This window comes from Marmota flaviventris, chromosome 9, assembly GCF_047511675.1.
Source record: "Marmota flaviventris isolate mMarFla1 chromosome 9, mMarFla1.hap1, whole genome shotgun sequence".
NCBI classification, from domain to species: Eukaryota; Metazoa; Chordata; class Mammalia; order Rodentia; family Sciuridae; genus Marmota; species Marmota flaviventris.
Window position 1 is genome coordinate 51,921,691 of NC_092506.1, and position 10,898 is coordinate 51,932,588.

Here is a 10,898-nt window from a genome sequence, read left to right on the forward strand (position 1 = left end):
GGCTGGGGATGAATTCCTTTCACAAGTGTTTACCATTTCCCTCTCCTACTGCCCACTATGAGTGAGAAGGCTCATGATGAAGAGTGCCAAGCGTGATGGGTGGACTAGAGGAGGAGGGGGCAGGGTGTGAGGTGGGGAAGGCTTCCTGGAGGAGACCAAGCAGGGGCTGGGCTTTGAAACCGTCATGGCTCAGCCTGCTGTGGAAGCATGGAGACAGACCCCAGGCTGGGCACAGCTTGCTCACAGTCCAGGAGCCCTGGCATAGTGGACATGGGTTCAGAAAACTGCGAGGAGCTTGGAATGGATGCAGCAGGAGAGGGGGAGCAGAGGAGGGTTCGGAGATGAGGCTAGAGAGATGCAGCACCACACCAGGAGGGGCTCTGTGCCAAGCTGCAGAGCCGGGCCTGTCCTATGGGTCACACGTGCACTTTAGAGAGATGACCACCGCCCACCTCTGGCAGCTGGAAGGGAGCTCTCTCAGGAGGCTATGAGTTATTCAGGTAAGAGTTGACAGTGGCCAGAACCAAGGCAAGCATGATGGGAGAGGGGTAAAGGACAGTCACAGGATATAAGCGAGGTAGAGTTGGTAGGACTGGTGCCTAGCTGGATGCTGAGGAGAGGATGGATAAACCATGTCCAGGTTTCCCACATAAATATCGGTGATTGCCAAGATGGGATGCACAGGGGTGGTTTCAGGGAGAAGGTGAGCTTGGCTATATATGCTCCAGTGCCCCCTCATCAGGACCACCCTCCGCCCAGCAATTCCACCCAATGGGGAGGCCAAGTCCAGCTGGGCACAGTTTGGTGGAAATAGAGGTGCTCAGACAGTCCAGGCTGATGCACCAGGCTCACAGCTGGCAGCCCCAGAGGGCCCGAGCCCTTCGAGGATGTCACTACAAACAGAAGGTGGCGATTTCCTCCTTGCTGCTCTAGGGCCACTCTGGGGAGCACAGCATCACTTCCTTCTAGGGACTTTAGGACATCCTAAGCGTCTAGGATGACAGAACATTCTGAAACACCAATAACAACGGGGTTAACCATGCATGTCCAGAACCTGGGAAGTCTAATGGTCTCAAAGACAGTGTCCAAGGGCCTGATTTTGGTTGAGGCCAGCACTAATAACCCCAGAGGTCCTAGGAGCAGGAGGACCCAGGCCTCTGGGGATGTTCAAATGCAGGCTGATGGGGGTGAGGGGATCCTGAAGAACTAGGTTTTCCAAAACAGAGCCAAGGCCCAGGGTAGGAGCTATAGGAGCAAACCAGAGTGCCACAGACCAGGCAGGTAGACAGAAGTTGGGACAGGGAGGTCTCTGTCCTCACAATTCAGAAGTAGGGCACTGTGAGGAAACTGAGGCACGCATTCAGTCTTTGGGAGGAGAAACACATCAGAGACGAGGGACCCTGAGGTCTCATGGGAATGCTGGCTCCCATGCCACACAGACCGCTCTGGCCCCCACTGGCCACTGGGCTCCCTGACTATCTATGAGTTGTCTCTATGCCCTCTGACCCTCCTGTCCACCCTGGCTCCTAGGGAGGCCCCATCCAGAACCGCAAGTCCAAGCGCTGTCTGGAGCTGCAGGAGAACAGCGACATGGAGTTCGGCTTCCAGCTGGTGTTGCAGAAGTGCTCGGGCCAGCACTGGAGCATCACCAACGTCCTGAGGAGCCTGGCATCCTGACCTGCCCAGAGCTGCCTCGGCCCACCCTTTGCTACTGTGTAGCACCAGCTGCAATGTCGCCTGCTGTCCACGTGGGGTTGTTTGGAGTCTGGGGAAACCAGGTTAGCGGGATACCCCCCCCCCCAAAGAGCTTTTTACTTCCTATTCAATTTTCATGGAGTTTATAGAAAGATGCTGAATGATGGGTGAGGGTCTAATATCATAAACTATTTTGCAACTGTATATAGGGGACAAATGGAAAATATTTATAACTGATAATAAAGTACAATTGATTAAGAAAAGGGTTTTTGTGGTTATTCATTGCCCTGTGGAGATTCACACCTGGCTCCTTTGATCTCAGAGTTCTCTCGGTCAAAGATGCGTCCTTCTTTGTCCTTCCTGCTTCACGTCTCTGAGAAAAGGAGACTTTAAACCCCTACAAACAGTGGGCGCTTGCTGGGCACGCTGCCAGCTTGTTTTATGAGTCTGTAAGTGGGGACTAGCAGGGCACCAGGACCTCAGGTCCCGAGGGAAGGTCCCTCCTGCCTCTCCCATGCACAGCAGAGCCCTCCCTGGAAGACAGCCTCAGTTCTCCATTTCCAGAGAAGTGGCCATTACTCAATGACTCCTGGACCATCATTGGATGGGCCCCAGGCCACACTGCCCTCTTCTCAATACACCAAGTCACCTTCTTCACCTCTCCAAGCTGTCCACTGCCCAGCCCTTGGGTCATGACACTTGCCTATGTCCAGTTGCAAAGGCCAGTTTGGCCCCTTCCATAAATCATGGTGTATTAGTGTCTGCTGAGTGGCTTAAACAACAGAAAATTATCATTTCACTGTTTTGGAGGTGACAAGTCCAAAATCAAGGCATTGACTGGTCAGTTTCTCCTGAGGGCTTCTTCCATGCCTCTCTCCCCGTTCCTGGCAGCCTTAGACATTCCTTGCCTTAGAGGGCTATCTTCTTCCTGTGTTTTTATTGTCCACCTTCTGTATACATCTGTCTCTCATGTCCAAATTTTCCATCTTTATCAGGACACCGGTCCTCTCTTGGTGGGCAGCAGTTCTCAATTGATTACCTCTACAGAGGCCCTATTTTCAAATAAGATCAGATTCTGGGGTGCTGGGGGTCGGGGGTTCAGGACATTTACACAATGCCACCCATGGCTCAGTCAGCACTGGGTATGGCCTGGAAACCCAATGGTAGAATGTCCTTGCTGAAGCCTGTTGCTCAACACTTGGCCACTCCAAAAGCTTCTAGTTCCTTCTTTGATGTGGGGACTCCTGCTTTTAGATCAAGGAACAACCCCTCGTGGCACACAGCAGAGCAACAACCCATGCCAGGCTCTAAGATAAGGAAGGAGAGGAAGCCCTCTCTGGACAGGTTTCAGTCCTGCTCACCTCTCCCACGTTACCTGGGCCTCTTTCGCAGGGACCCTCCAGCCCCACCTGTCACCTGTTTTGAAGTGGTAATTTGTAGTTGAAAACTGATGTGCACAGAGAAGCATCTTGCATCTGTGGGACCCCAGGGATTGAAATCACCTTTGTGCCCCGAGAACCCCATCCAGCACAGGGTTCACCTGGAGGGGCCCCAACAGCTTCCCATTGAAGCTTATGTTTAACTCCCCCAAAGAATGTCATGGGCTCCATGGCAGATCAGTGAGAAAACACCCAGACATCTGCCTGCCTTGGCCACACCTGATGGCCACCAACTGGGAGGTTAGTATGGGGACTCAGAGCCCTCAAGAGGATAGAGGCTCCTGGGGGTCACAGGTGCTGCCTATGCCTTGCACCTGAAGCTGGGGCTCCCCTATCCTCTTCCCCACACTGGCTTCTCTACTATTTAAATTAATTGCTTAATTAATTTAATTGGACTTATTCCCACACTCATTCCAATTCACTTCTTGCTGCAGCCCATTTCTTACTTCCAAATTCATCCTCTGTTCTAGTCTCACTCTACTCACCTCTGTCTTCACCTCTAAACCTCCAATTCCTGTTCTTCATAATCACCATGCCTAAGCCTACACTAGTGTTCCCACAGTCTGGTCCCCCAACCAGAAGCATGAGCATCACCAGGGAGTTTGCTATGCATGCAGTTCTGGAGTCCCACCCCAGACTCCCAGAATAAGAAATGATATAGAGTTGCTCAAGCCCTTCAGGTGAATAGGATTCCCTGCAAAAGGTGGAGAGCCACTGTCCGACATCATCCTGGATCAGGCCACACCTGACCTCCCTCCTGTGCTTGCCCAGCCTCGCCTTGAACAGCATCCATTCATAGCCTCAACAGCATGCCTGTCCACAGCAGCCTCTGCTGCAAGCCTGCAATCCATGTGGCCCCCTGCACGTACCCATGCTCATGCCTTCTTCCTGCAAAGAGTGTGGGCTTTGGAGCCAGACAGCCTGGGTTCAAGTCCCGGCCCCACCCCTTACAAGCTGGATAATCCTGGACAGCTCCCTCCCTTCTTTGTGCATCAGTTCCTTCCCCTTAAAACATAAGGACACTAACAGGACATATTTTGTGGAGTGGTTGTGAAAATTGAATGACAAAATTTACATAAAATGCATAGAACTCTGATGGGTACATAATACATCTTAGAAAGTCTTAGCTATTATTATTTCATCCATTAACATCCCGACACCCAGGCGCTGTCACCAATATCCACACCTCTGTACACCCACGCTTCTCCCTGCCTGTCAGCGACTCCATCCCACCCCACCTGTGCTAACACCCACTCCTTTCTGTACCACCTGCGTGGAGGCACCTGCTCTCGAGCTCACTGCTGGCTGCTCCCACCCCTTACAAATTCCTCACATCCTCACCCTCCTCTTAGATGCACTCCAACCCCAACTCACTCCCAACAACACCGACACACTGAGGAGCAAACCAAGAAGAGCACCCATCCCCCAAAGCTAAACTGGGGACAATTAACACAGGACAGGGGAGAAGCTCCTGTGACAAGAGCCCATCCTCTGCCTGATCCCGGATGCTCTAGAGGGAACAGAGACCGTGAGGTAGTCCTTGAGGGTCCTGGCCACCTGGACCTGGGAACATATGGCCATCCCAGGATCTCTCTACCTCCCACACATGAGTTGCTGGGTGGTGTGGGTGGACACAGAGATCAAGGAGGGAAGAGGCTGAGGAGGCCCCCAGCATGTCCAGCCTCATCCCATCCCAGCCTCAGCCGGCTGCTGCAGTAAGCTAATTAGCAGCTGTTCTGGGGCTTTCTCGACACCCTGGAGTGAAATCGTTATTTTTCTTAATGATTTTGCACATTAAACAACTTTGTTTCCTGCTTCCATTGCCTTCCCTGCTGCTGGAAAGAGTTGCTTTAGCCTATCCCTTCAGAACAGACCTCCTGGACCGCCAGCCCCCTAGCTCACAGCCCAGTTCCTTATCTCAGCGCCCTGCCTTGCCCAGCTCCTGTGCCTGGTCCCATCTGCTACGAGTAATGAGGAAAAAGACAGTGCCTTGCTCCCTACTGGAAGGCGGACACAGAGCAGTGGCAGAAAGTCAGTGGCCTGGCCATATCGTGGTCAGATCTGAAGATCACATGTCAATGGCATGTCTGCAGCTCCTCAGCTGCCTGCATCACTACTCAAGGCCCTTCTCTGGTCACAGGTGGAGCCTGTGCCCAGGGACCAGAAATGCCAGGGAGCTTAGACCCCAGGAACAACCCCAGCCCCTAAAGGGATAAGCCCCCTCATCCTTCAAGAAACAAATATGAGGGCTGAAACCCAGTCTCTCAAAGGGGCCCAGTGGGACTGGACCCCATTTCCTGTCACCTTTCTCCCCTTCCTTTCTTGTTTTACAGCTCCCTCTCTGTGCCTGCTGTCTCACCTCCCAGATTCTTGTCTCAGTGTGCTTCCGGGAGAAGCCGCTCACGCCCACTCCTCCTGGGCCCTGGCCCTCTCTTGGTCCACCTGAACCCAGATGCAAGTGATATCTGAATCTGCATCTGCAGAAGACCATTCCTCCAAGATCCAGGCCTGATCTGCTGCTGTTGACAGCCCAGGGCAGGTGTGCAGCCACTCCCAAGACAATGTTGATCAGAGGTGCTAGAAAGATCCATCATTCCCATCCCCCATAGGCCCATCCCAGTGACCAACATCCAAGCTTAAGTCACAGACTCCTCACGATCCACCTTCTCCTGCTGTTATTCAGCATGTCATGGTCTCCTAAATACCTCAAGGGTCTTCCCTGAGCCTCTTACTCATGCAGACTCAGCCTCCTACCATATCTGTCCTCAACACTGCCATTGTCACAAGGCTTTCTCTGAAACAAGTCTGAGAAGATTCATTTCTTGCCTAAAATTTCCCATGGCTCCATTAGAGATTTTAAATGAGCAGCCTCCACACTTCCTCCCTGGGTGAATCTAGAGACTGAATGACAGCAACCTCCAGGCCAGGGACCTCACTGTGCAGGTGCAGGTAGCACTAGTGTGATCAACTTCATCTTACAGTTGACACAGAAAGGCCATAACTAGCAGAGAAATTTGAACCACAGAGGCTGACTTCTTAGCATCTACCATACTTTTCTGCCTCCCTCAGGGCCCTGGGAACACCATAATAATCTGAGTCTAAGCTCGAATTAATACCAAAGAGCTCCACCCTGAGGTTCTACCTGATCCAAAGCAGCAATTACAATTCATACCTAGAAAAACACCAAACACAGCCCAGTAACACCCTAGTGCTTTACTGACTCCTAGTAGCCCATGAGGTAGGAACTTATATGTGTATCCTCTTACAGATGAAGAAGCAGGCTAAATGGGAATTTGAGTAGCTTGCTTGAGGTCAGACCAATAGCAGGTGATAGCAGTCAGGATTTGAACTCAGGCCCCCTGCTGCCACTCTGTGGCCTTAATCACTCCACCATATGACCACCTGGCTGCCTGGCTGCCTATGCACTTGCTACAGAATCCACAGGGGAGAGTCTCTGGGAGCAGCCTTTCTCAAGGCTCCACGTGCTGTCAGGCTATAAACACCATCCCGTTTCAATTCCCCAGTAAGCCTGACCTTCCAAACGTGACCACGGTGAGAATGTGATTAATGAGCCAATTACTTCTGGGGAAGACATCGTGCAAAATAAATAGCCCATTTCCCTTCAATTTACTGTTTTAATAAATAAATAGCACTCTGTGCTCTGGTTTTGTTTATTGCTGCTCATACCTGAAAGTTTGTGATGAATCTTCATGTTGTTCATTTCCAAAATTAATCAGATGTGCCTGATGACTTTGAAATACGGGTCCACATTTGTCCTTCGATGTTAACATGGTGACAGCCAGGCGGGGCCAAGGAGAAAGGCAGGCCTGGGGGAAGGGTGCGCAGAGCGCAGGATACCCAGGGCTCTGGCTCCACGCTATTGAAGAGCCAGGGACCCGCAGGCCCACAGTGAGTACCGCCATTGGAGAAGCTCAGAACGTGGCTTTGTGACTTATAGATTAAGAAGAACCATGAGGAACAAGGAGCAGAAATGTCTCTTTCTATAGATTAAACTTTAAACTTAGAGTGGCCAAACTGGGAGCATTGAACAAGACCAGTCCACCCAAACTCTGCCAAATGAGCCAAAGTCCAAAAGACCTCCACCTCCTCCCCAGGAGTTCTGGTGACTGCACACTCCTTATCCAGCTAGCTGTCTTTTGTAGACCCTAAGTGCAGGCACAGATTAAGGAACAGAGAACACATGCTTGGACACAGGATGAGAGATCATCTGGGCACAAAGTGATCAGAAGTTTAAAAAAAAAAAAAAAAAGGCTGGGTTCATGCCTATAATCCCAGCAGCTCAGGAGGCTGAGGCAGGAGGATCACAAATTCAAAGTCAGCCTCAGCAAAAGTGAAGCACCAAGCAATTCAGTGAGATCCTGTCTTTAAATAAAATACAGAATAGGGCTGGGGGTGTGGCTCCGTGGTCGAATGCCTCTGAGTTCAATCCCTGCTACCCAAAATAAAACAAAAAAGAAGTAAAACAAATGTTGATGGTGTGCATTGATATTCTACACAATTCAACATGTATCCCATGGAGGCTCACAATAGCTCAGGAGATGAATATGAAGTATGAAGTATTAAGCATCTCATCATTTTATAGGTGAGAAAGGAAGAGGTCCAGATGGAATCAATAACTCACCCAAGGTCTCAGTAAGTGAAAGTAAAATAGTTCAGATTCCTACCCGGGCCTTCAGATTCTAAGATCAGTGTTTTTGTTTGTTTGTTTGTTTGTTTTGTTTTGTTTTCATGTAGAATACAGATATAGAGTTGAGCTTCTATATTCCCTAGTCCCGCCTTCATAGGGTCAACCACCCCCAGATTGAAATTTTTTGGAAAAAAATACGCATCTGTAATATGCATGCACAAATTTCATTTGTAATTATTTCCAAATTAATACAGTATAACAAGCATTTACATAGCATTGATATCATGTTATTTATTATAAATAATGTAGAGATATGAAGCTCATGGGAGGAGGTGCATAGGTTATATACAAAAACAATGTCATTTTATATCAGGGCTTGGAGTTCAGGATCCAAGGGTGTCCTGGAATCAATCCCCTGTGGATACTGAGGAATGGCTGTACTGTGTGTGTGTGTGTGTGTGTGTGTGTGTGTGTGTTTAGTAGCTTGGCCTGAGACAGTCAGGGAATGCCACAGAGAAGAGGTGGTGATTATGATCTGGGTCTTAATGGATGAAGAGGAGTTTTCTGATTGGAGAAGACAGAATGACCTGTCGGCTGGAGAGAAGAGGTGGGTCTAGAGTAATGATGTGGGAAAGGAGAGGAGGGGAGAGAAGTTATGAGATCTGGTGAATGGCTGAATGGGACCTGGGAGAAGGAGGCGAGAACAACATTTAGAACATCCTCACTGCCCTTCCCCTGGATCTCTTGGCTTCGAGGCCATCTGTCTCCCATCTGCCGAGTCCTCCCTTGGCTCCTCCAGGATCTCCAGGATGCTGGCCCATTTGCCATCACTGTCTGGAAGAAGCAGGCTGCTCCCCGAATTCTCCATGCGTCCACTGCCCGAGGCTGCCAGGTGAGCCAGACCTCTCTGGTATTAGGGGCAGGCAGCAAGGGACCGGGGGCAAGGAGAGGGGGACTTAAAATGCAAGAGGGGCCATGTTCTGCATTTACCAGGACTTATAAAACTTCCTCCAGCCCCAGGGGAAACAGGCAAATGCACGACAGTTGAGCCTTCCTGGGGAACCCCTGATGGGCAGGGCTCCCTCAGATCCTCACACCTGCCCCTCTGAGAGGGTCTCCCCTCTTGTCTGAAAGACACTCTGAGTGTCCAGGGTTTCAAGAAAACCACCCCACACCCTCGGCATCGCTTCACCCCTCACCTTGACTGTCAGGAACCCTCCCCAACAGCACTGCTCAGCACGACTCCCCCACACGCAGCCCCAATCAGATCCAGCCAAAACTTGGCCCCCTCCATACATAGTGATCAGCCATTGGCTGGTCTGTCCACCAGGCTTCAAGGTCTGCTGGAGCAGTGGCCTTGTCCCCTTCATGGCTATGCCAGACGGCTCCAGTGGCTAGAAGAGAACAGGAGGACCACAGAGAAAACAGGAGGGGCAGAGGAGTATGGGCACCCTTGGCCGCCCATGGGTGAAGATTTAGACCAAGTCCACCCATCATGGACTCAGCCTGAGTGTCAGGGTGACCCTGAGCTTCGACCCTGACTTCCAGTTATACAGCGGGCCATCCATCACAGATTCCTGGATAACCATCATGCATTCCCACAGGAATACAGCCTTATTAGGCCTGATCCTGGACCCCCTGTTGGCCTTGCAGGCTGCTCTCTTTGGGGACTGTTCCCTTGGGACCAGGTCTGGCTATAGGATAATCCTTCCCTGGGGATCTCTTCCCACTTTGAGGCAGTCTTGAAACCTTAGGACTCCTACCTTTTCTATAAATAAATGAAGAGCAATATCAGCTTAGCCTTGTGGGACTGGGGTTGGGGGGGGTGAGCCAGCGTGAAGAACGTGAGTGCACAGCAGCAGGCTTGCTTGTGCATATGTGCATACCTGCATAAATAGGTTGTTATTTATGCCCCAAATGGTGTTTGGGGATGTTGTGGAGTGAGTTGAGATGTTTGTGGATAGGCACGTTTGTATGCATTTCTGTACAGTTATGTTGTGTTACACGAGCTAGTTTTTTGCCTGGGACTGTTTGAATTCCTTTCTGTATTTATTCTACGTCCCTCAAACAGTTCTATGAAAAGTCTCCACAGATCCCTTGAAGTCACTCATTCCCTGTCCTATGCCTCCTCCTAGGCTCCGAGATCCTTGAGGGGGGAGACATTACTTGATTTGTTCTTCCATCTGCTGCTCCTGCACCCCGGCACCACACAAGCATGAGCTGTTCATTCATGCAACATGTGTGCACCAATCTAGCATGTGCTCGGCACCAGGCAGCGACCAAAAAGAGCCCCGGGCTCCACCCTCGTGGAGCTCAGAGTCTCATGGAAAAGACAATGGCAATCAAATAGTTTAACAAGTCATAAAAAATTGCAGCTGGAGTGGGTACCAAGAGGGAGACATACTCAGAAGTCTGACAGAGAATAAAAGACAGTTGAACTAGCCAGGGAAATGAAGGACAGACTCCAAGGACATGACTTTGGATGTGCACTTGAGAAAGAGTAACTGGAAAGCAGAGGGATGTCTGGCTGCCCATTCTGCAGAGACAGGGGAGAGGCTGTAGAAAAGCCCGGTGTGTGTGTGTGGGGGGGGGGGGCCTGAAAGAGGAAGCAAGCCAGGTCAAAGTCGACGATGGGAGGTACCCCACCATGCAGAGCCTTTATATGCTTTGTTATAGATGGGGTCTTTATCCTCAGAGTAAGGGAAGCCACATGAAAAGTTTCAGGCAAGCAGATAATGTGATTATAATCTTATACTATATCTTTGCATCATAACCATGATGACTAGAACTATTCTCCCATTTTATAGTGGGGAAAACTAAGGCACATAAGGTCCAATGGTTCTGTACGACTTTCCCATGGAGTTGCATTTGGCTGCCAAGTAGAGTTGATTGGAGGAAGGTGTGTTAGTCAGACTTTTGTCATTGGAACAAAATACCCAAGTAAAACAACTCAGAGGAAGAGAGACTTCTTTTGGTTCATAGTGTCAGTGGTGGCTCCAAGACAGAAACATCATGGCAGAGGGTATGGAGGAGGAAAGCTGCTCACCTCATGGCAACCATGGTGCAGAGAGAGAGAGAGAGAGAGAGAGGACAGGAGAAAGGGGCTGGGGACAAGA

At 50.4% G+C, this 10,898-nt stretch overlaps 1 protein-coding gene across 2 annotated transcripts in view; it reads left to right on the forward strand.

The window, feature by feature from the left end:
- The window catches only part of Galnt18 (polypeptide N-acetylgalactosaminyltransferase 18), a 346,719-nt gene extending 344,761 nt beyond the window's left edge, over positions 1 to 1,958 (forward strand). For both annotated transcript variants that reach the window (XM_027942359.3, XM_027942360.3), the window contains one exon: positions 1,531 to 1,958. In XM_027942359.3, the coding sequence (XP_027798160.1) occupies positions 1,531 to 1,677 (147 nt within the window). In that variant the 3' untranslated portion in view covers positions 1,678 to 1,958. The remainder of the gene's footprint in view (positions 1 to 1,530) is intronic.
- The last annotated feature ends 8,940 nt before the right edge of the window (positions 1,959 to 10,898 follow it).